Source organism: Macrobrachium nipponense, chromosome 2 (genome assembly GCF_015104395.2).
Source record: "Macrobrachium nipponense isolate FS-2020 chromosome 2, ASM1510439v2, whole genome shotgun sequence".
In the NCBI taxonomy this organism is placed as follows: Eukaryota; Metazoa; Arthropoda; class Malacostraca; order Decapoda; family Palaemonidae; genus Macrobrachium; species Macrobrachium nipponense.
Window position 1 is genome coordinate 160,947,080 of NC_087201.1, and position 26,278 is coordinate 160,973,357.

Here is a 26,278-nt window from a genome sequence, read left to right on the forward strand (position 1 = left end):
AAACCAACAAAGACCAAGGGTAGCTTGACCTATTGTGGCAGATTTTAGAATTGTGGGCAACTATTTCTTTCTGGCAGCCCTCCTGGGTATGAGGAGTGGCAACCCTTGATGGGGAGGGTAGCGGACTCGTAGGTCTGTCGGCATTCTGGATTCGTTGGAGTTGTGAGCGCGCTCTCAGGGTATTGTGTCGAGTTCTCTTATAATAAGGCAAGAGGTTACACGTATGTTTATTCAGTAATCGTATAAAAGTATGACTATCATCAATTAGCTGATTTTACTCCAAAAATTTTATTATTGTAAAAGGAGGATTTCTTGTAGTGCGCCCTTTTCAGTCCAAATGTTGAATAAAAGATACCGGCTCTCTTAGTCTAAGCTGAACGTGTTAGGCTGTTGTCAACGAATCCTGAAGGGCAATCTCCTCTCTGATCAGTTCTGCCAAGTTTTTAAGAGCCTGAAATGATAAGGAACAAGTGATTACACCAATATGCTCACGTGTGGTCATTTTATAATTTTATAATGAATGCAATGACCGGCATTGCTAGTCTACAAATAAATGATTACCAAAGTCATACCAGTGACCAGAAAGGACTAATTATTTTTTAAGAAAAAATATATGGATTCTTTAGTCAAAATATTGGAAATGAATGTCAACAACGGATTAACGATTAAACTTTTTCTTAACAAAGCAACGTTGAAAGTTAGACCTATAGTACAGATTCAAACTATTTACCGGTGCGACTGAGACTATATTCTTGGACATTGGTCAAATCATACGACTTATGCGTTACTACTAAAATTAATTTTGTCGTCACAGCACTCTACAAACAGTAGATGAACTGAATAGATCACGAGAACTTACTTACCACCACGATTTGCTCTGGAGTGACGTTAGAGTAAGCAGCTCTCATGTACTGGCAAGGCTTCTTTGTGTCCAACATGAAATTATTCCCCGGTACCAGCATCACGTCCTTTTTCACGGCACGATTTTTTATCATAGCTTCTGTGTCATTAACGCCAAGTACCTTGTCGGAGTGAAGAGAATATTATTACTTTATAATATGCATCATATTTTCATAAGGGGCTTTGAAATATAACTATACTCGGTTTTTTTCCATCTGTCCACCCGCCTGTGGTGTTTGCCTATGGTAACACTGCGTCCCGGGCTTTAGATAGTTACATTCAGCTTACATTCAACAATAATAATAAAATCTTATTTCGAATATTAACGGTGTAATTCGGATACAGTAAATTATTAAAACACTTTTCAGTTGCAAATGTACACCCAGAAATCCTTTTATTTATCTAAAACTTACATATAGCGTAACTATCTAAAGCCCGGGACACAGTGTTACCATATGCAAACACCACAGGCGGGTGGACAGATGGAAAAAACAGTTTTTTTATAGTAACTATACTCTGTTTTTATCCATCTGTCCATCCGCCTGTGGTGTTTGCGCATGGTAACACTGCGTCCCGGTCTTTAAATAGTTACGCTATGTGTAAGTTTTAGGTAAATAATAGGATATCTGGGTGTACATTTGCAACTGAAAAGAGTTTTAATAATTTACTGTGCGAATTACACCTTTAATATTCGAAATAGGGTATTATTTAAAGCCCGGGACACAGTGTTACCATGTGCAAACACCACAGGCGGATGGACAGATGTAAAAAAAAAACAACAGTATAGTTGACAAAGTATATATACAAGAGAGAGAAAGATGTCGATGGTATCTTCGAACCTATTAGTTTCACATAAAGTATACTACAATGCCGAAACAGACAACTCATTTGAGAGATATATGAAATTAGAAAGTTCTTATTGCTCGTTTTTCATAATAGTACATGTCCCCTATACATTACTTATTTACATATGTGTCATGATACAATTGTATTAATTTTATTGAATGGTTTTAATGTAATTTATTATAATAATAGAAATGAACCACCAGGAACGTGGCTTGATCACTGAAATGAGAGAGAGAGAGAGGCAAAATTACCTTGAACCACACGAAAATGCCTCCGTCCGGTATAGTCCACTCACATAAGCCTGAAGTTCAAAAGAGGAATTAATGTCGAAGTGCTGTTCTGTTTTATCCTGGAAATTATAGATCATATCTTTATCCCTATAATTTTGTTAGGTTTTAATACAGTTTTAATGTCCATTTTCCCTCCGGAATTTACTACTGTGATGAATTTTGTGAAGCTAATGAACTTTATAAATACTCTGTTGTACCAATAAAACCAACCATCCTTACAAATTTCAAAATAATAATAAAAACCAAATATCAGCGAATTCAGTGATGAAAATTGTGCAAGTGACTTTGAGTGAGAAAAACAAAGCAAAAAATAAAAATGTTACTAGTTTAAATGAAAGGAAGGCAGCTGACAAGCAAGCATAACTCCAGCTGTCAATAGTACAATCACAACTGCTATAAATAAAAAGTGCATTAGATGTTTGTCCTCAATTTGAGTAAACGTAAAGGAATAGTTGATAAAGAATATAAGTCATGTTGTAGATCATGCTTTTAAAGGGCAATAATAGAAAAGGAGCCATAGGCCTAACTGATTCCTTATAGTTAAAACAATCATTATGGTAACTGGTCGACACTACGATTTTCGCTTACTCGGGGAGCAAGCCTCCAAACTACTTTGTTCTTCTTGTTCTTACTGCAGTTGTTCTTGTTTGGGGGCTAGGAAAGGTCTATGGAAAAGCTTAAAAAGGTCTGAAGGTTTCGCGTGGAGTTCAAGATACAGAAATTTTAGGATAAGAGATTCATGAATTACTCATTAGAATGAAAATGTAAGAAGTAAATAATGTGCATGATAACCAGTACAGAACAATTATTTCCAATAAAATATAGCGTATTTATTTTCATTTTCGTTAGTGAAGCAACGATCTATTTGATTGTAGATTTTAACACACTTCCCGAGTAAGCTGCAAATAAGATCACGCCTTGTTCTCTATCATTTCCGATTCATTCCTCATCCTTTCGAGTTTCTCATTCCACTTCTACAGATACATAGACCTACTATAAATGTAATCTTTCCCTGGCATTGCTTCTTATTAGAAAGTCTGATATCTCTGCTCCGTAGGCTGGAAGTGTCGTCAGTGCACCTCATGCGGTGCTCTGTAGGCATTACTAAATGTTGTTTGCAGCGTCCCTTTGGCCTTTTGCTGCAACCCCTTTCATTCCTTTTACTGGACCTCTGTTTGTATTCTCTTTCTTCCCTCTTACTTTCCACCCTCTCTTAACAATGGTTTCATAGTGCGACTGCGAGGCTTTCTTCCCAATATACCCTTAAAACATTCCTACTCTCAATATCCCTTTCAGTGCTGAATGACCTCACAGGTCCCAGCGCTTAAAATCTTATCCCGTTCTGACATCTCAGAATCAGTTTTAGTCTTGTAAGTCCATATCCTTTACTTTATGTGGACTAAAGGTGAGTTTACTCTAGGCTTCACCGCACGCAACATACGTAAGACTCGTCATCAACTCCTCCCAAATTCTTGTTAGGCCCGCCTACTGGACTGCTCATAGCCCCGCCTACTGGACTGCTCATCAAGACTCACGCCACACCACTAACTCACCCTAATGAGCAGTCCAGTAGGCGGGGCTAACAAGAATTTGGGAGGAGTTGGTGATGAATCTTACGTATGCAGCGTGCGGTGAAGCGTAGTGTAAACTCACCCTTAGAATGCTCAAAATCTACACGAGTACTACAGTAAAGCACCTTTGAGATAAGTATCAGCAGCTTGTAACATGACATCGCGTTGTGACCGATAGAAATTCCTCAGGTTCGTTATGTGGTTTTTGAATCCCTCATCTCCCCATTCTTTCAGGAGTTCGCTGATCATAACCTGTCGTAAAAGACGTGAATATTAAGTGATGAATAACAGAATAAAACATATTTTGTTTATCTTGCATTGGGTGCTCATTAGGGGTGCAGGGAATTCTCATAATAACACAAGCAGTTTATCCTAACATCGATGACAAAAAATGAAATCATAACGGGGAAAACACTGTCCATTATTCAGTACAGAGAAAACGATGCTATTAACTTTGCATCAAGTGGCAATAAGTAGTAGGGACTACGTCCTTACCTTAGGAGATTCTACTAGTCTCTGCCTCTTTAGAAGCTTTTGGATACGTTTGAGTTGTGAAACACTAGATTTCACATTCAGTTCAAGACTAAATTTAAGTTTTGCTCATCAAACTTCAGAATAAAAACAGCATATCTGTTGTTATAAAACGTCTGTCAAAATAATGGCTTTTGTTTTACATGTTTCAGGCAAAAAAGTATTGGGGTCTAGTATCAAAATTCAAGAGGAAAATGACTCTCACTGCAGCCAACCCCCGCGCCCCACCCTACCCCACCTAACGTACCCCCAAAAGAAATAATGAAAGCAATAATTTAGTTACAGAATCTGGTCACGTACTAACTTACCTTCTCCAATAATGATCAACATTTTAAACATTGTAGGATATACTTTAGCAAATTAATTTTAAAATATAACACAACATTTGGTACTGGCATCTAAAAGTATCGCAGTTGGAAAGAAAGTATTAGTGTGACCTCTTAATGCAAAATGCGTTATCAGCGAAGCAAATACCGCAGTCTTGCTTTACTTGCGTGATTCCTGGTGGGCACAGAACACTAGCTTGCATGTGCCACACAATTCTGTTCAGCAGCTCAACAGGACCAGTGATGTAACCCACACGAAGACCAGCGCTCACTATTTTGGAGAATGAATCCATGCGTAACACTCTGCCATCTGTGTCCAAGCTCAGGAAGCTCGGTGGGGCTTTCTGAGAGAGAGAGAGAGAGAGCTTGAATCAATGGCAGGAGTAACGTTAGCGTAAAATATACCGCATTGTCATTAGTCTGCAATTATTTGCAAAGAAATTTAGACCCATCATGAAAAGACAAATGCACAAGGTTTAGAACCGCCAGCAAACGTTCGTCATTGAACCTCAAGTACTCGTATAGGGTAAAACACCGAGTGGCGACATAGCCTATGGCCACCTTCCCGAAAAAGCTCTTGCATTCGCTGCCATGAGACATCTAGTCAGAGAGTTGTGGCCCATCCAGGCAGCATACAGACCTATGCGCTTCTCTCGAAGTGAGTGTTTTCTCCTAAATTAAGATTTAATGGCATAATTCAAACGCTTTTGCGAAGTGGCCGCTATGTCGCCGCTCGTTCGTTTACCCTACAAGTCCCAGAGGAAATAAAATAGCTAAAATATTAATTCCTCTTCCCTTAAAAAGCACTCACCTCGGGATCTCCATACTGAAGGTAGTAGTAGGGATCGTCCTCCAAGATGATGAAGTTGTATTCTGATGCTAGGGAATATATCTTCCTCTTTCTTTCCTCGTTCATCGTCTTCCCCGCCGGATTGCTGGCATTCGGAACCAAGTACATCAACTGGAAGGGTGAGAATTTTCGTCGAATATAAAGGGCAACATACAGTTTGTTTTAGGTTAGAAGTGCGAGTGGTAACTGGAAGAAAACGAAGCCACCATTAAAGAAAACGTAAACCGAGTAGACTGGTCTTGAGAAGTATCGAAATAAGCTCTCTCTCTCTCTCTCTCTCTCTCTCTCTCTCATGTGCAATTTCAGTCATTATATTTAAACTGTTGTAAGTGAAATCAAATATTTAATTTCTGAACGTAAATTACAACGAAACATGTACAGTGAGGAACAAAATATGACTTACAACAGAGAAGACGTACCCCACAGGCGTTACCTACCGTTCCTTTTACTACACCTCCAGTAATATTCTCTCCCATCTTGGTTTTCGCATTGTGTCAACATTCCTTTCAGCGCTGAATGACCTCATAGGACACAGCGCTTGGCCAGCCATTGGCCTAAATTATATAGTATACCAGGTCCAGTACAATGGAGAAATACCCGTTATAATGATAGAAATAAAAGAAATCAGCGTACAATCTCACCTTGGGCATCTTGTCTGGGTTACTCTTCTCCGTCTCCTGGAGAACTCTCCTCAGGGAATTGGGGCACATTCCATACTCATCTGTGTCAACCATCAAGAAGTTTGGCGTCACGGCTGACAACTAAAAATAAATAAATAAATAACAGCCTTTTAACAAAAAGTTGTACACACATAGATACACTTTTGTGGGTTATATAAAATAATCGGTAAAGGCAATGATCAGTGTAGGTAAATGTTCGCATTGTTTAGTTGCTTAGAATTCGTACAGATGTAGCCTACCGTCCTTTTTTAAACAGAATTTTCCGTGTATATTATTATATATTGCTACTTTCAAAATGCATATTTCCCCTTTTCGATTGTATAAAATATTGTGTATAAGATTTTGTGGAACATTTTTTCAGATTCCTAGATAGCTTGGAAATAGGATGTTTTAAATGTGTGTTCAGATTTTGCATAACATAATGTAAAAGAATAATATATATAACATAGAATGTAGAAAGAGAGAGATTTTCTTTGCCCATTCAAAACTACGATTGTTTCCCTATTATGTCAGCATTGTGAGATTAGAGGAACTCCGAGGTCCGTTTGCTTTCCTAATCTGTCAACACGTTTGATAAGCGAGCTCGAATCTTCAATGTGTTTTGGGAATCTATCATCATGTGTGATAAGGGGCTTCTGCTTCGGTCGATTGAATCGAGTATGTGTCTTTTTTAAACAGAATAGTCTCATGCGTGTATGTCTTTGCCGAGTGCCACGTGTAGATTACACATTTTGTATGTAAAGTTGCGAAAGATTTCGAAGCTTCTGGAAGCATTATTGCCAAAAACGTTTTGTGTCTCCCCTGTCCAGCTTCCGTAAGGAAGAGAATTTCATTCGGGCATAGATTCTCAAACCGTTCACATCTCTCTCTCTCTCTCTCTCTCTCTCTCTCTCCATCGCATAGCACTTTTGATTTTTAAAGTAACGTAACGATTGCGTACTCATTGAATGGTCACTCGTAATTTGTAAATTCCAGATTTTATATTTCTTAGAGTTTGTTTAGTGTTAAATAGTGTTTTTTGTGGAATCTGAACAAACATTGTTTCGTAACGGCGCCTGGTTTTTGGGAAAGTTAATTTTTTTGAAGGAAGAAGTTGGTATACCAAGGTAAAGTGTGTTATATTTTTATTAGTTGCAACTAATATCTAAAAACTAATAACTGATAGGAACAGTGGTTAGCTAATAACGGATAGGAACAGTGGTTAACTAATAACTAATAACAGATGGTTATGAAGGTTTGGTAAAAAACTGATGGTTACAATGTTTTGAGTGAAAAAATTTACACTTTTACACATTTTTGTGTTTTGTGTTTGTTTCATTTTTTTGTGCATTTGTTCATTTTCTTGTTGAAGTGTGCCTTTTTATTTTGATATTGTCCACATTTTTCTGTATTTTCATTTGCATTCACAATTTAATTGACTTAGTTATTTTCATTGCTTAATCATTGCACATTTAATTAAATCTAACACTTGTGAATTAATTTGCATCTACTTAGAATTCTTTTCAGGTTTTATTATTGTTTAGCCCTTGTGAATTAATTTCAAATTTTCAATTATTGCCTAACACTTTTGAATTTTGATTGAATTAGTTTTCTTGAATTTTGTGAAAATTAATTTTGATTTAATTTTACTTAATTTGATTCAAGAATTAATTAAAATTTACTTTGTTTTCAAGTAACAGTAATTTCCCTGATATTGTGAATTTCACTTATAAATTCTGAGTTTAATAATAAATTTTTGTATTTAAAACTTTTATAAGTGTTTTCTTTATCTTACACCAGTATATTTGCATTTGATTATATTGATGTTAGGTAGAAACATAGAGTGGTAATTGATCTGTTTTCCTTCATTAACTTGAAGTGACTTAGAACCAGGGAAGTATTTAGACTTCTGAAATCAGGGAAATACTTAGACTTTTAAAGTTGTTGATGGAGTGATGCCCTTTGATTAATTTAATTACTTACAAGATTACCTCACACCTGTTTTGATGAACTTAGTCTGATTTTCTGCAATACTGGTAAGTTGTTAAGGGATCACTGTTGCCTTTAGAGTATTCAGTCGTTTAATACCTGTGATGAGGGTTCAGGTGTCTGGCTTTGGTGAGGTATCAGTTAATGAATGGTAAGTGTAGTAACAAGATCTTTGGCCACTTTCCACCCAAGTAATTAATGGTAACCAGATACTTGGCACTTCGTCACTATATATATATATATATATATATATATATATAGATATATATATATATATATATATATATTAATAATATATATGTGTGTGCACGCACGAAGTCATTGAATGTAAACTTATGAATGCATAAAACCAACTGTGCGTAGGTAAACTAATTTGGCAGTGTTAATTATACCCTAACTTATTTTTTTGCTAGTTTTTTTATACTGTGTAATACATGTAAAAAGAATCAGTAACGATATTGTTTATCTATTTACAAACATATACACAGCAACACAATATAAATATTCCAAGTGCATGTATATGTATGTATCTTGTATGACTTTCCCTTATTGTTTTATCAGAATCTGGTAAGGGATAAATTTAAACTGCGAGTATCTGAGTTCGTTAACAATTGGTTGAGCAAAATAAGTAATATCACACGAAGGAACTTGTTTGAAAAAAAGACCTGTTTTCTAAAAAGGACCTGTTTTTAAAAAGGATGTTTTCAAAAAATGACCTGTTTTCAAAAAAGGATCTGTTTTCAAAAACCTATCATGACGTGGCAGCTTAAATTAATGAAAAGGCTCATATATAATATATAATATACGTAATATAATAGTCCTTTTCATTCAGGTAATAATTACCAACAAAGTTATTAACATTAAACGTATAAGAAATAAACATAATTATAATACCCTCATACACAACGGGGACATTTTGTGAGTGTCTATATTGTAAATTATAAAGTAGACTGATATTTGAAAAAGCCAGACATATGATAGATATCTTACTGAAGATTTCTCAGCCTACAGTACCCTATATATATATATAATCTTCAGCATACAGTACAGTACTACTTAACAAACTCGGAATCTTAACATACAATAGAGAGAGGTTCGGAATAGGTCTAAACTTGAAAGAGAAAATGGGAATAGAAAACGAGAGTAGTTAAGACTCAACAAGGCGTGATCCTACCTCCAGCTTACTCGGACCCCGTGCAAGTTTTTTTTTTTTTTCCTCACGCAAAAGTTGTAAACATTATATACCTAACTTATCGTTTAAAATGTTTATTATTCATTTTTTACGTTTTCATTCTAATAAATAAGTCACGAACATCCCATCCTAAAATAGCTTTATCTTTAACACAACGCAAAACAGCTGTTCAGGCCCTTCCAAAGGGTAGGACCCACCCAACAACAAAGTAGTTTGTGGGCTTACTCCCCGAGTAAGTGAAAACTCACGATACAAAGGGCGTCGGAATAACAAGGCTCCTCGACGAGAATCGAGTCTCCGGGATTCAGAATCATTTCGATAGCCTTGGCCATGCCGTCCTGGCATCCGAGGGTCACGATGACGTCACTCGTGGACCAACGGGGTGGGCTGTGGATTTCGAGGGTCATCTCTCTCAGCTGGGTCAGCAAAGGCGGGTACCTAGGCCAGATTTTGGCAAAATGTGGATTTGAGGTCGGACTATAAAAGTGCTGTGGGATAATGAAGCATCAGTGTTTATATCAGTTTTATTTTTGTGAGTAGGATCTTGAGTTCAGATTTGATATCAGTAAATGTTTTGACTAAATTATTAATTATTTACTTATTATATGTTTCACTTGGTAATATATCAATCCATGGAATATTTTTACTCTGCATTTATCAGTGTGTGAATGTTCCAGTCCAAAGATGATTGCGTTGTATAGAATATCTTATTCAAAAGTTAGATTTATTGAAGCCAAGTGATTGCAGGTAAATTATTGCACTTAAACGAGTACTTTTTCTTATGAGATGACTTCTTAAATAAATGGTATGGACCAAAAAAATATGCAAAATTCAACCTCATTTCTTTCTGAGGGACAGAAAACCTTTGCAAGTCGGGGGAAAATGATTGCAATAAAGGGCCTCTAATTACATCTTGTGACTTGTTAATTCTTTGTAAGTTTATTTTTTGTAACATTAATTAGAAACGTTAAGGTGGTTTCAAATGGATAACAAAAGAAAAACTATTAAAAAGACCTCATTCAGCTTTCAGTTCCCACGAGGGAGTCAATTGAAGTGATGTAATAAAACTAAAAACAAAAAAATATGTAATGTCTAATCAGAGCAAAACTTTGACAGAAATACTTCAAGGCTTCACTGTCGTAATGATATATCACGTATTCTTGTACACCGATTTTTAATTTTACGTAAAAGAAAACTATTGATATGGCTATTTGTATGTCCGCTCTCAGATTTTGAAAACTACTGAGGGTAGAGGGCTGCATACAGCTACGTTGATCATCCACCCTCCAATCATCAAACATACCAAATTGCAGCCCTCTAGCCTTAGTAGCTTTTATTCTATTTACGGTTAAAGTTGGCCACGCTCGTGCGTCTGGCAAAGCCATAGGTGCCAACAACACAGGCTCCCACCGCGCCGTGGCTGAAACAGTGTTGCCACACGTACGATAATTATCGTAGAAGTACGATAAAAACGGCCTTGGTACGATGCACGATAGCATTTTCCATTATCGTACGGTTTGTGCGATAATTCTAAGGTGTTGATAAGTAATTAATTACAAATATAAATGGTCGGTGAACTCCTCCATGAAACAGGCTAATTTCTATAAAAAAAGAAAGAATTATTTCGGAGTCCGTACATGGCTTGCCGCCGCTTGTCTCCAATTGTAACGTGGTTCTAAGGCTATTGGAACAGTGGGATGCACTGAAGCTATTTTTCTCGGAGAAGTGGTTCGCTGAGAAACTATTAGCAACATAGTTGATTATCAACTCCCTTCATGATCCTTTCATGAAGTTATATTTCATGTTCCTTGACTGGGTTCTTCCAAAGTTTACTGAGTTCAACAATTTTTTCCCGTCAGATAAAGCAGTAATAACAGTTCTCCATGCTAAAGTGTCCATGCTATTCAGAGACCTCCTTCTCTCATTTATGGACAGGACCAAATGTACCTAGGCGTTAAAGTTATGCAGGGATTAAAAAAACCCTCCATACAGGAAAAGAAAGCTCAACAGCAGGAGTTTTATCAGAGGTGTAGAAGTTTCCTTGTAGTGGCATGCACACAAATAAAGAAGAGGTATAATTTCAATGATGGTGTCCTGTCAAAGTTAAACTCTCTGTCCAAAAAATGCTCTCTCATCAGAATTCAGAGAAAGAATCCCCTCCTTATTCCCTCTTGCATCTAAGCTTCCCCTGATTGTACCCCCAGATGACCACTCACTACTTCAAAAGCTGGATGATCAATGGAGAATGTTTCCCATATTGCAACATGAACTTAAGCATCTCGTTAATGAGTCACCTGATAAGTTCTGGGGAGAAGTGTCCCAAAAAGAGTCTTGTTTTTCAGACGTAGCCAATTTTGCTCTAACTGCTCTTTGCTTGCCGCACTCTAATGCTGAATGCGAACGAGTGTTCAGTGAAGTTAAACTCTTTAAAACTAAAAAAAGAAACAGACTGAAAAAAAGGACAGTTAATGGGGCTCTTCTCTCTGCTAGTTGCACGTTTATCATGTTCAGCTGGTGAGTCTCCACCTATAACAATATCATCCAGATATGGATAAGCAAAATCATAAAAAGCTAACAATTGGGAAATGAACTTCTGAAATATTGCAGGAGCAGAATGGATACCAAATGGTAAGCGTAAATATCTATATAGACCCAAATGTGTGTTAATTACAAAATATTTACGGTCTTCTGGAGCAACTTCCATTTGCAAATAAGTCTTCTTGAGATCAAGTCTGGTATAATACTTATATCCAGACACACTGGAAATTAATTCTGACATATTAGGTAATGGGAATTTAGATTCATGAAGAATTTAATTTATTCTACGAAAATCCCCACAAATCCTAAGGGATCCATTCTGCTTCTTGACAGTAACAATTGGTGAGGCATAATCTGAGAATTCTACTCTTTCTATAATCTTATTTTTTTCAAGCTCTTGCAGCGCACTTTCAGCCTCACTGCGTAACGTCAGTGGCACCGTGCGGACCTTCTGAAAAACAGGAACATGACCAACTTTAGGATACAATCGGGCTTGACAGTTCTTAATTGGTTTCAAACTATCTACATTATATTAAATTCCTACCTATCAAGTTATTTGGGAGTCTGACCCAACAATTATGAATTAACGTCTGAATGAAAAGCGGAAATGAAACAGATGTGGTTTATCTAGACTTTGCAAAAGCTTTTGACAAGGTAGACCATAATATATTAGCAAAGAAAATTAGAAAACATAATAGAGTGGATAAAGTAGAAAGATGGTTAAAAAAATTTTTACACAACAGAAAACAGATAGTTATTGCAAACGATGAGAAATCGGATGAAGCTAAGGTAATTTCCGGTGTGCCACAAGGTACGGTGTTAGCTGCATTACTGTTTGGTATTATGATTGCAGACATAGACAGTAATGTTAAGGACTCGGTAGTGAGTAGTTTCGCCGATGACACAAGAATAAGTAGAGAAATTACTTGTGATGAAGATACGAACGCGCTACAAAGAGACCTTAACAAAGTATATGATTGGGCAGAGGTAAATAGGATGGTATTTAACTCTGATAAATTTGAATCAATAAACTATGGAGACAGAGAAGGAAAGCTATATGCACATAGGGGACCTAATAATGAGACAATCACAAATAAGGAAGCAGTTACAGACCTTGGTGTGATGATGAATAGGAACATGTTATGCAACGATCAAATAGCAATTCTATTGGCAAAATGTAAAGCAAAAATGGAATGTTGTTACGGCACTTCAAAACAAGAAAAGCTGAACACATGATTATGCTTTATAAAACATATGTTCGTAGTCCACTTGAATATTGCAATATGATATGGTACCCACACTATCAAAAGGATATTGCTCAAATAGAGAGTGTACAAAGGTCCTTTACAGCTAGAATAGAAGAAGTTAAGGACCTTGACTACTGGGAAAGACTACAATCCTTAAAATTATATAGTCTAGAAAGGAGAAGAGAACGCTACATGATAATTCAGACATGGAAACAGATAGAAGGAATAGCTGAAAACATCATGGAGCTAAAAATATCAGAAAGAGCAAACAGAGGTAGATTAACAGTGCCCAAAGCTATACCAGGAAAAATAAGGAAAGCACACAGACATTAATCCACTACGCACCAGCATCGATAATGCAGCGTCTATTCAATGCGTTGCCAGCTCATCTGAGGAATATAACAGGAGTGAGCGTAGATGTGTTTAAGAATAAGCTCGACAAATATCTAAACTGCATCCCAGACCATCCAAGATTGGAAGATGCAAAATATACTGGACGATGTACTAGCAACTCTCTGGTAGACATTAGAGGTGCCTCATACTGAGGGACCTGGGGCAACCCGAACAAGATGTAAGGTCTGTAAGGTCTCTTTCAACTTATATCGAATGCAAAGCCTTAAACCTAAATGAAGGAACAAATGAAGAATTCCAGACCTTAGGGGCAAGATGAGAGAGAGAGAGAGAGAGAGAATTCATGAATTCATGACAAAATGGTAAACAAAGGAAAATCCCCGTATTTATTGCCATAGATGAGGTAAAAAAAACCGGACGAGAGAGAGAGAGAGAGCAGACAAAAAAAGAAACGGACTGTATTTGTGTGTGCATACTTGTAGCAAACGTTCAATTGAACTAAATAATTAATTGAAGAATCATTTGAGTAGGGGAACTTTTGGTAACAATTATAAATTGCTTGTGAAAATGATTTCTGAAAAATTAACCATCACAAACACAAGTCGCTAATGAAACTCTGTGTGTGTGTGTGTGTGTGTGTGTGTGTTTGGTGATCTCTTCATTCTGTATATCCCATTACCTTCTGTTCTTGAATTTCAAGTCAATGGACCCTGTGGTGGTGGGCTTATTCTATATGAATGAGGTTCATCTTTAGAATAATAATAATACTAACTTTGAGACTACAACGGTCCCCTAGAAAGGCTAAAAAGGTTAAAATAGAACGGACGATAAACTAGCTCACGAAATCAGGAAACAGAAAACTTCTTAATGGTATCAGACATCCGACATCCTAAAAAACAAGTGGCCAGCGTTACGCACGAGTTGTGTGTCAGTGAATTATTATTACCCAATAATTCAAGTTACTCATGGGGGGGGGGTGGGGCATAATGATTGTTGACGGACGTGCGAATTGTTAGGGGCAGCTGGGACGGGCAACCAGAGGTCCTGTTCTTGCCCAGGGCCGAAAAAATAAGAAAAAGGCAGAAAGGAAAGGGGGTTCTATAAACCGTATTCATATGGAAGAAGCCCATCAAAGGGGCCACTGACTTGAAATTCAAGCTTCCAAAGAATATTATGGTGTTCATTAGAAAGTAGTAACAGAAAGTAACAGATAAACAGACAGAAGAGACTAGTAATTGGAAAAGAAAAAAAAATAAATGGACAAATAATTAAATAAATAAACAGATACTGTTAAAATGTAATGAGATTATAAAATACACACTGTTAACAGTCATTTCACGTTGGTCTATTCTTACTCACAGCTGTGACCATCAGAATTTCCTTTAAAGAGAAAAAGGCCAAGTTCCTGAATACGCTATTTCGAAAGAAGAAGAAGAAAAACACTACCTGGTCACGGTTTGTGATCGGGAAAAAACATCATCATTAACAACCGTAGCCATTCTCTCTCTCTCTCTCTCTCTCTCTCTCTTAGTACTGTTGCAACATCACGTATATTACGCCCCCACAACACACGTGCGCATGCGCGGTAAGCTTGCTTAAGGGCTGTCATAATTTCCATGAGTGGGTTTCAATAGTGGGTTTCAGTGCGCATTCCTGCTTCAATATACTTTTGATTCATTCGTGTCCTTTGGCGTTCCTCGTGCGTAAACAGCATGCCTAAAAGGTGACCTGACTTTGGGGCATTATCACATATATAGATATATATATATATAATATATATATATATATATATATATATATAGATATATATATATATAATATATATATATATATATATATATATATATATATATATATATAGACAGAATGAATAATATTAATATAAACCTCAATTAAAGCATTATACACTAAGCATGGTTATACACACATTAGATTCTCTTTTTTTCTGTTTTTCTACGCATAACTACGGTCTCTCTCTCTCTCTCTCTCTCTCTCTCTCTCCTCCTTCTCAAAATATTGAATGCAAAGCCTTAAACCTAAATGAAGGAATAAATGAAGAATTCCAGACCTTCGGGGAAAGAAAGAAAGAAAGAAAGAAAGAGAGAGAGAGAGAGAGAGAGATATTTCAGCAATTTATAAGACCAAGAGACAAGACATAATTAAAGTTCAGAATCTTTCCTGCTATATTTCGATAAACCAAAATATCTCTCGTGGAATATAGAAAATCAACGAAAAATCCGAGAGTGGATTTCAGTTTGAAGAAAATGTGGCCTTATCTGGCCTTGGCAGCAGCTGTTATTAGTGATCTTGTTTGGTGTGGCTGCCTATTCGCTGGCGAGATTTCTCTCCTGACTGATAATGATGGAGCTGAACAGCCTAAGGAAAAGGAACTGAATGAGAGAATTGCGGCCTTGCGAGAAGCCATCCAGTGCCAGAGAGAGCAGCGCGTGCACTTGGACAGGACAATAATTCTTCAGCTACAAGAGAGGCTCGACTACCAAGAAGAGACGCAGAAGGCAGGCGGAAGGGAAGAACACGTTCTTGAAATGCAGATGACTCAGGAGGTGTTGCAACAGCAGGCCTTGCAAGAGAGGGCTCACTCGCTCGAAGCTGGAACGATAAAGAGAAGAGGAAGAAACGGCAGCTGGAAGACAAGATGGTCAAGATGGCCGAAGAAAACCAGCATGTGAAGAAGAACGTGACGGAAATTGGTCAGAGGAACGATGCCCTTTGTGAGAGGATAAGGGAACTGTCTGGGCAGTGGTCAGACGCAAACTGCCTGCTTGAGGGGCTGGAGAAACTCCTACGACAGAAGGAGAAAGACGTGCAGCTATAAACGGCAGAAGCGGCGCGGATAGCGAGGCTCATTCAGGAACAAAAAGACTCAAGCGAAAAGTGGGAATCCGACTGGAAAGACTTGGAGGTGAGGTTGGAGCGCCTGCAGAAGGCATTGGAGGACCTGTTGGAAGGAAAAGCGTGGACTCCAGTGTAAAGTTGAAACAGCGAAACTCAAGAGGAAGGAGCTGGCATGCCTTCTAGAGGAAGGAAATGGTCGCCTGGAGTTGCTGAAGAAGAAGGCCGGTGTCCAGGGCGAATGGAACGACCAGATGGATGATGAGGTTGGATGGGTGCGAAGAACGAAGGAGAAAATGGTGTGTGATTTGAAGAAGCTCCAGGAGAAATGAAGACGAATGGAGGAGAGCAAGTGAATACTGCAGAAGCTTGTGTGGATGTTGAAGAAATGGCGTGATGAAGACTGCACTGGCCTCATTCAGACGGATAAGATGTGGAAATTTTAAGAAAGATGTTTATTTTGTAATAAGTTTGTTTTGTTAATCGTTGAAGGAAATTGAAGTAGAAGGGAAATAAATATGTTAAAATGTTTTCTTAGAGTTTTATTGATTGGTGGATGGAAAAGTAAAGGGAGGGAATATAGAAAGGGTGAAGAAAATAAAGGGATTTGTGTAGGTGCCGGGAGAAGAAACAGGATTAGGAGAAGCCCCAAGAAAATTGAGAGGATTCAGTAGGATTAGTGGAGGTGCGAGGAGAAGAAAGAGAGGATTGAGTAGGATGGTGGAGTGCAAGGAAAGATTGAAGATTCAGAGGAAATCCCCAGGGAGAATGAGAAGATGCAGTGGCATATTCTGATTCTAAGGTACAGAATAGCTGTTACACTGTGCAGGGAGCGGCGGGCGAGGCCCGCCGCGGGTCCCGGGACGGGCGAGCAGGCGCCCGCCGAGCGTCCCGGGACGGGCGGGCAGGCGCCCGCCGAGCGTCCCGGGACGGGCGGGCAGGGGCCCGCCGAGCGTCCCGGGACGGGCGGGCAGGCGCCCGCCCCGAGCGTCCCGGGACGGGCGGCAGGGGCCCTGCCGAGCGTCCCCGGGACGGGCGGGCAGGGGCCCGCCGAGCTTTCCGGGACGGGCGGGCAGGCGCCCGCCGACGACGTCCGGGACGGGCGGGCAGGCGCCCGCCAGCGTGCCCGGACGGGCGCGCAGGGGCCCGCCGTGGGTTCCCGGGGACGGGCGGGCAGGGGCCCGCCGTTGGTCCCGGGAGGGGGGACGGGCGGGCAGGGGCCCGCCGTTGGTTCCCGGGGGACGGGGCGGGCAGGCGCCCGCCGTTGGTCCGGGACGGGCGGGCAGGCGCCCGCCGAGCGTCCCGGGACGGGCGGGCAGGCCGCCCGCCGAGCGTCCCGGGACGGGCGGGCAGGCGCCCAGCGTACCCGGAGCGTCCCGGACGGGCGGGCAGGCGCCCGCCGAGCGTCCCGGGACGGGCGGGCAGGGGCCCGCCGAGCGTCCCGACGGGCGGGCAGGGGCGCGAGGGGCGTCCGGGACGGGCGGGTAGGGGCCCGCCGGACGTCCGGGAGGGCGGGGCATGCCCGCCGAGCGTCCCGGGACGGGCGGGCAGGGGCCCCGCCGAGCGTCCCGGGACGGGCGGGCAGGGGCGCTGTGGGTCCCGGGACGGGCGGGCAGGCGCCGCACAGCGTCCCGGGACGGGCGGTCAGGCGCCCGCCGAGCGTCCGGGACGGGCGGGCAGGGGCCCGCCGAGCGTCCCGGGACGGGCGGGCAGGGGCCCGCCGAGCATCCCCGGGACGGGCGGGCAGGGGCCGCCGAGCGTCCCGGGACGGGCGGGCGGAGGGGGCACTGTGGGTCCCAGGACGGGCGGGCAGGCCCCGCCCCGCACAGCGTCCCGGCCGGGACGGGCGGGCAGGGGCCCGCCGAGCGTCCGGGACGGGCGGGCAGGGGCCCGACCGAGCGTCCCGGGACGGGCTGGCGGAGGGGCCCGCCGCGCGTCCCGGGACGGGCGGGCAGGGGCCCGCCGAGCGTCCCGGGGACGGGCGGGCAGGCGCCCGCACAGCGTCCCGGGACGGGCGGGCCAGCGCCCGCACAGCGTCCCGGGTGACGGGCGGGCAGGCAGCGCCCGCGAGCATCCCGGGACGGGCGGCAGGCGCCCGCACAGCGTCCCGGGACGGGCGGGGCAGGCGCCCAGCACAGCGTCCCGGGACGGGCGGCAGGGGCCCGCCGAGCGTCCCGGTACGGGCGGGCAGGGGCCTGCCGAGCGTCCCGGGGACGGGAGCGGGCAGGCAGGCCCGCCAACAGCGTCCCCGGTCCCGGGGCGTTGCAGGCACCCGCAACCAGCGTCCCGGGACCGGGGCGGCGGCAGGCCCGCCCACAAGCGGTCCCCCCCCCCCGGGACGGGCGGGCAGGCGCCCGCACAGCGTCCCGGGACGGGGTGCGGGCAGGCCGGCCCGCACAGCGTCCCGGGACGGGCGGGCAAATTCGGCCGAGCCGCGGCCAAGCTGGGGCCTCCCTACGGGACGGCTTGGCGCCCGCAAGACGTCCCGGCCGGGACGGGCGGGCGCCGAGGCCAGCCCGCGCAGTGCGGTCCCGGGACAGGGCGGGCAGGGGCCCGCCGCCAAGGCCGCCCTCCCGGGAGCGGTGCGGGCAAGAAGGGCGGCCGCATGGTGGTCCCGGGAACCGCGGCGGGAGCTGGGGCCGCCGGGCGTCCCGGGACGGGCGGGCAGGGCGTGCCGCCCGAAGCGTCCACCCGGGATGGGCGGTGCGGGGCGTCCGCCGAGCGTCCCAGGGACTGGCGGGGCCGGGGTGTCCGCCAGAGCGTTCCCAGGGACTGGGGGGCCGGGCCGGGTCCGCGTCCGCCGAGCCGTTACCCGGGACTGGGCGGGCGGGCTCCCGCGGGGAAGCGTCCTACCGGGCGGCGCGGGCGGTCCCGGGCCGGAGGGCGGGTCCCGGGAGGCGGGGCAAGGGCGTCCGAACGGAGCGTCCCGGGACAAGCAGGGCCAGGGTGTCCGGGGCGAGCGGGGTGGGGGTCCCGGGAAAAGCGGGGTCCCGGGGAGGGCAGGGCATCACCGCCTCGGGTCCCGGGACAGGCGGGCGATATCTGCCATGGGTTTTCGGACAGGTGGACCGGGCCCACGTCTGGTCCTGGGATGGGTGAGCGATGTCCGCCATGGCTCCCAGGACAGGTGGGCGATGTCCACCATGGGCTCCGGGACTGGTGGGGGAGGCGCCTGCCATGGGATGGGCGGGCGAGGTCCGTCACGTGTCTCGGGAATGGTTGGCGAGGGCCGCCACGGGTCCCGCCAGGTGACGTCTGCCATGCGTCCTGGGACAGGCGGGCAAGGACCGCCACGCATCCCGGGAAGGGTTGGCGAGGCTTACCACAGGTACTTGGACGTTTGGGCAGTGCCCGATACAGCTTCTGGGATAGTCGGGTGAGGTCTGCTACTGGTGCCTTATAGGCGGGTGAGGCATGGCACAGGTGCCTTGACGGGCGGGCGTGGCCTATCACAGGTGCCGGGACGAGCGGGTGAGGCTTGCCACGGGTCGGAATGGCCGGGCGAGCCCTGCCACGGGTTCCAGGACAGGAGGGCGAGGCCCGTGATAGGTCCCCGGACGCGCGGGTGAGGCCCGTCATTTGTGCCAGGGTGGGCTCGTGAGGCCTGCCACTGGTGCCTGGGTTTCCTGGTGAGGCCTCCCATGGGTGCCGGGACTGGCGGGCGAGACCTGCCACGGGTGCTAGGACAGGTGGGTGAGGCCCGACACAGTTGCCAGGACAGTCGTGGTGCGAGGCCCGCCGCAGGTTCTGGGATGAATGGGCAAAGTTCATCATAGGTCCCAGGACGAGTGGGTGAGGTGACCAGGTCGGGCCAACAGGTGTTGGGCCCCCAGCCGGGAGGTGACCAGGTCAGAACGCCATGGGTGGGACCTTGGTGGGGGAGGAGACTGGGTGGGGCCTCCACTGGGAAGCAAACAGGTTGGGCCGCCTGGGATGGGGCCCCCGCCGGTGAGGCGACCAGGTCGAGCCGCCAGTGGATGGGCCCTTGGCGGGGAGGAGATTTGGTCTGGCCGTCAGGGGTGGGGCCTCCAGCGGGGAAGCAAATCAGTTTGGCTGCCAGGAGTGGGCCCCCCAGTGGGGAGGCGACTGGTTATTGCCGCCAGGGTTGAGGACCCTTGTGGGGAGGACACCGGTTTGGTCCCCTGGGGTGGGGCCACAGGTGGGAAGGAGAACAGGTCAGGCTGCCTGGCGTCGGGCCCCCGGCCAGGAGGAAAAAAAAAAAATAGTAGTTTTTCAGACCTAGCCAAATTTGCTCTAACGGCTCTTTGCTTGCCGCACTCTAATGCTGAATGCGAACGAGTGTTCAGTAAAGTTAACCTCTTTAAAACTAAACAAAGAAACAGACTGAAAACAAGGACAGTTATTGGGGCTTTTTATTGGGGCTTTACTCTCTGCTAGTTGCATCAAAGATTCAGGAGGGTCAAGTGTTCATTTTACTCTTGCAAATGATATGTTTTCCAGAATAAATAATCATGCTCAGATATTCCAGAACGTCAGAGAACTTGAATTTGATTAGGAAGAAGATTCTTAAAGATATACTTTACAATTATTATTGTTATTAATTCCTTTATCATGGGATAGGTATCAGTACCAGTCATGTTCAATTATATATATTTATTTTAAATTACTACTCAGTGATCCTATTTTGATTTTCGATGTTTTGGGGTGCTTAAAGATATGTATGGGTGGGCCTATCAACTCACATATCTTCGTGTTAATTCGTTATCAGTTTAGTTTACATTATGGAAAGAAGTGACGTTCTAAGCTGTATACTTTTTTTTTACCAGTGTTAATACAATATAGTAATAATTTGTCCATAACAATTGTTGATAACATTAACTAATTATTCATAATTCCATTTTTTTCGTTTTTGTAGAGAGAAATGTTTCATTTGTATTTTTTTCTTAATTATATATGTAAATTGCAAGATATTATTGACTACAAAGAAATCATACATAAATTCATTATTTTGTCATTATAAAAATGTGTTAAATATCAGAAACAGTGTGAGATAATAATTACGATAAAATCTACAATTTTGTACGATATTTTTTACTGAAAACCCATAATTTTGAGGAGCCAGTACGATAATTCCAATCCGAGAGTGTGGCAGCACTGGGCTGAAAGAAGATCAAAGCTCGATGCGCCGCGGTACTAGATAGAACTAATACATCCTTGAGGAGTATTGTGTCATTTCCAAACGCAGTTCTTCTCGAAAGAGTTGCATCGAAGGCTCTCTCTCTCTCTCTCTCTCTCTCTCCTCAGTGGTCACTACGATTCATTTTAAGTCATACTTGTCATCGCACCAAAATCGACCGAACCTGATCTAGACATCCAAAGTCCTATATAAACTCCAACCTTCAAAATAGATAAATAAACAAAAGAGGAAGAAATGCTTACCCTGGAGTAGGTCCATATTGCAAACAGGTGGCCATGACGTCTGGCTTGATCTTGATCACTTTCCCGTCCTCGAGGGTAAAGGTCGCCTCTTTGTACGGAAACTTCTGGGCATTGGGCACTCCTGATGCCAGCCATACCAGCGACGGAGACGCGTTCCTCAAATACGTTCCTGGAAAAAGAGGCGATTTTTTTGTCTAATTTAAAAAAACACAGAATAAACTTCAAATTTATTTACTTCAAGGATAGATTTCGACGCGTGACAAGGTGTGAGATCCTACAGTCAGTTTCCGTAATAGGGTTGTGCCATCAGTGCACCGCACGCGGCGCACTGTAGGCATTACTTAGGTACTTTCTAACGTCCCTTCGGCCCCCAGCTGCAACTCCATTCATTCCTTTTCCTGTACCTCCGTTTATATTCCCTTTCTTCCGGCTTACTTTCCGCATTCTCCTTACTTAGCGCCTCAGTGGCGTGATCGGTATGGTCTTGGCCTGCCACCTCGGTGGCGGCGAGTTCGATTCTCGGGCATTCAACTGAGGGGTGAGAGATGTGTATTTCTGGTGATAGAAGTTCACTCTCGACGTGGTTCGGAAGTTACGTAAAGCAGTTGGTCCCGTTGCTGAATAACCACTGGTTCCGTGAAACGTCAAAACACCATACAAACAAACCTAACAATAATTGTTTCATGATTATTTTCTGCGTTGAATAACCTCATATGGGTCTCGGCGGGTGACTCTTTGACCTAAATTTCATATTCCAACCCTGCACTAAGCGTGTCGTATAGATAAACCACGGATTCGGACGCAAAAGCCATTTTAGCTTTCGGAATGTCTAACGCTACGACTTTACTAGCTACAAAACTGCGCGCTTTTCTGCGCGGCGTCTCTGGATTCAATTAGCCTTCAGGTCATTCCCGGGACTAAAATCAGACACGAAATAACCAAAAAGGATTCGTTCGTTTCACAAACGCCAAAGAACAAGCTTTACATTACACATATATCCCGCACATCGTTCAAAAAGTAGACTCAGCGATACTTACTCATTTCGCTGATTCCTGAAGGCACCCTGTTCAGGGCCATCTTCGAGATGAATTTTGAGTAGTCCATTCTGCAAAAGAAAGAATTTTGTCACAAAAATGCATACAAATCCATATATATATATATATATATATATATATATATATATATATATATATATATATATATGTGTGTGTGTGTGTGTGTGTGTGTGTGTGTGTGTGTGTGTGTGTGTGTGTTAGGATCAGAGGGCAGTGGAAACAGGGAAACAGACTGATACATAAAAAGCATCTTCACTAGTGCCGACGTTTCAAGACAACAAGGCTCATTTTCAAGGCTGTAATAAAAGAATAAACATTATAGATTATAAAAACAGATAAATTATACAATAAGCACTTTAAAACCAAATTTACATAAGGATAGATTCATCATTGCAGGAGGTTACCAACCTATATAGAAAGGAGAAGAAGGGCGACTGGAATGAGGGCAGGTGAAAAGCAAAGAAGACGGTTACGACAGGTAGAGAGAGAGAGAGGGGGGGGGGGGAGTAGCAATGGTACTGTCTGTTTGATAGTTCGTGATTCCACAATAGATAGTGCTAGCTCGGGAGAGGCACTTGTTATGATTTTAAATTGATTGTATTCAATGTTACTACCACATTCTTTGGCATGCTCTCATATGTTCGAAAATTCGGGATGACTCAATTTATTGCCCGTTCGATAACTAACGTCTCCTCTGTGAGAGTCGGCGCCTACCTTGAGAAGTCTTTGGGTGCAGCCCACGTAACTTCTTCCAGAACACCGAGTAGGACCATCGTATTTATATATCACTCCAGACGTTATAAGGTCGCTTGAACGGTCTTTAGTATTGAATGAAGATCCAATCTTCAGGGGATTCTTTGGAATTAGATTCATTTTAACTGCTCCATAATGTCTTGAAATAATCTGGGAGAGCTTTTGGTTAAAAGTTTTATCATCCAAAGATGGAACACTGGCATAGATTTGCAGTTTGGGAACGGTTGGAATTTTGTGCTTTGGCATGAAGTGGTTGTTTACAATTTTCCGCACATACTGAAAAAATAGGTTAATGGAAAAAGGTTGCTGGTGAAAAACTCGTGTAAACATTGAATTTCCTTATTAAAGGCATGCCAATTCGAGGATAAATGGAAGGCTCTATATAAAAGAGTAACCAAGAATTTAATTTAAAGTTAAAAACAGCTATTATACGTAGAAGTTGAATCCTAAACCCGTGAAAGTAGATTTCCTCCAAATACTTGTGTTAAAACAATCTGATTCTCCTGAGACTGAAACATCTAAAAAGGATAACTGAATTTTATATTTGGATGTCTACTGTTAGCGAGATCAAGGAAAGTTTCAGCATCGGAACGAGATCTAAACAAAGTAAAAGTATCATCGACTTATCTTTTGTAGAAAAAGGGGTAAATACTGAGAGGGCAGCTGTCCAGCAGCTGCTCCTCCAAGTGCCAAAAATATTTGAGAATGTTGGGCCTAGAGGGGAACCCATCGCCATACCATCAACTTGTTTAAAAGCAGTGTTATTAAAAATAAAGGTTGTGTTCAGCACAGCAAGTTCAAGAAATCTTTTAAAATCATCTGAGTTAAATTTATGGAAGAGGGTATTAGGATCCGGAGATAGTTTACGCAGAATAATGTCAATGGTCTCTTGAACAAGAACACATTTGTGAATAGAGACTCGACATAACTATAGGTCTGAGTCTTGAGGGAGAATGGCGTTCTCGAACGTGTAGGAGTTCGTCAACGTATATCCATTTTTTGGGTGAGAGGATCTAGAAGAGGAACCAGTAATCTTCCCATTCTATAATTTGGGGTGTCGTAGGCTGTCAGAATTAGCCTCATGGGAACACATTCTTTATGAGTTTTGGGGAGATTATATAAGACACATAAAAACCACCTGTGCTAAAAAGGGACCTATAAACCTCATCAGAAATTGTATTATTCTTTTTTCAAGTGGTTTAAAAAGCAGTTTATTGTATCCTCGATTTTAAAAATATTGCTAAAAGTAGGGGTCCCAAGTGACTGAAATTTGGTAGGATCGCTTAAGATAACACCAACTTGACTATAATATATTCTTCTCGATCCAGAATGACTACTTTTCCCCTTGTCTGGACGAGTAATGACAATATCTTTGTTTGAAGCCAGTTTTTTTCAAGATTTCCAAATCACTTCTCTGGAAGAAAGGAGTCCAACAGGTTGTTAACGACCGATAGGTATTTTGAGCCAACTGCGAAATCTCCATTTGAACTTTATTCATATTAGTGTTTATTGGTAGGATTTTTAATCTGTGGAATAATAATTCCAGCGGAAGAAACAATCCGGAATATGACGGTCGATAATTAAGTAGGCAGAAATCAAGAGCCTTCCATCTATCCTTAATAAGGAACTTCAATGTTTACACGAGTTTTTCACCAGCGCCTTTTTTACCACCAAACCTATTTTTCAGTATGTGCGGAAAATTGCAAACAACCACGTCATGCCAAAGCACAAAATTCCGATCGTTCCCAAACTGCAAATCTATGCCAGTGCTCCAACTTTGCATGGTAAAACTTTTAACCAAAAGCTCACCCAGATGATTTCTAAACATTATGAAGCAGTCAAAATGAATCTAATTCCAAGGAATCCTCTGAAGATTGGATCTTTATTCAATACTAAAGACCGTTTAAGCGCGCTTATGACGTCTGGGGTGAATATATTAAGCACGATTGTCCTAACTTCGGTGTTCTGGGAAGAAGTTACGTGGGCTGCACCCAAAGACTTCTCAAGATAGGCGCCGACTCTCACAGAGAAGGCGTTAGTTATCGAACGGACAATAAATTGAGTCATCCCGAATTATCGAATATAAGAGGGCATGCCAAAGAATGTGGTAATAACATTGAATACAATCAATTTAAAATCATAACGAGGGCCTCTTCCAAGATAGCACTATCTATTCTGGAATCACTGACTATCAAACACAGTACCATTGCTAAACGCTCAAAACTCCTCCTCTAGCTGTCGTAACCGTCTTCTTTGCTTTTCCCCTGCCCCCATTCCAGTCGCCCTTCTTCTCCTTTCTATTTAGGTTGGTAACCTCCTGCAATGATGATTCAATCCTCAGGTAAATTTGGTTTTAAAGCGTTTATTGTATAATTTATTTGTTTTTTAAAATCTACAACATTTATTCTTTTATTACAGCCTTGAAAATGAGACTTGTTGTCTTGAAACGTCGGCACTAATGAGGATGTTTTTATGTACCAGCATGTTTCCACTGCCCTCTGATCTTCTTTTATATATATATATATATATATATATATATATATATATATATATATATATATATATATATATCACATATATATATAGATAGATAGATAGTAGATAGTATTGGTAATCTTCTTTGGCACGAAGATATGGCAATTCGATTGTATTCCATAATACAATACAGTATTATGGAATACAATCGAATATAATTAATAATATATATATTATATATATAAATATATATATAGATATATATATATAATATAGTAAAATACACAGGAAAATGATAGTCAGAAATCCAAGCGGCTTTCGTCTTTACTAAGACATTGTCAAGGAACGAATGAAATACAATTGGAGAGAAAGGTCTCAGGTACACAACAAGATCAAGAATACCAGATGGTTAATTGTCAAAAGGATAAAAATTAAAGAGATAATCCAGGATT

The 26,278-nt window shown here is 42.7% G+C and overlaps 1 protein-coding gene across 2 annotated transcripts in view; it reads right to left on the reverse strand.

Moving 5' to 3' along the window:
• Window positions 1-214: 214 nt before the first annotated feature.
• Window positions 215-26,278, reverse strand: part of LOC135221099 (kynurenine/alpha-aminoadipate aminotransferase, mitochondrial-like) — a 29,047-nt gene continuing 2,983 nt past the window's right edge. Inside the window, exons 1-11 of one of the 2 annotated variants that reach the window (XM_064258904.1) lie at window positions 23,007-23,050; window positions 22,581-22,648; window positions 21,544-21,712; window positions 9,403-9,592; window positions 5,956-6,075; window positions 5,276-5,425; window positions 4,629-4,808; window positions 3,733-3,859; window positions 1,998-2,047; window positions 864-1,022; window positions 215-451 (exon numbers count right to left, since the gene is read on the reverse strand). In XM_064258904.1, coding sequence (XP_064114974.1) covers window positions 383-451; window positions 864-1,022; window positions 1,998-2,047; window positions 3,733-3,859; window positions 4,629-4,808; window positions 5,276-5,425; window positions 5,956-6,075; window positions 9,403-9,592; window positions 21,544-21,712; window positions 22,581-22,647 — 1,281 coding nt within the window. In that variant the 5' untranslated portion in view covers window position 22,648; window positions 23,007-23,050 and the 3' untranslated portion in view covers window positions 215-382. Of the gene's footprint in view, window positions 452-863; window positions 1,023-1,997; window positions 2,048-3,732; window positions 3,860-4,628; window positions 4,809-5,275; window positions 5,426-5,955; window positions 6,076-9,402; window positions 9,593-21,543; window positions 21,713-22,580; window positions 22,649-23,006; window positions 23,051-26,278 lie in introns of those variants that run through there. The other variant, XM_064258903.1, reaches the window with a different exon arrangement.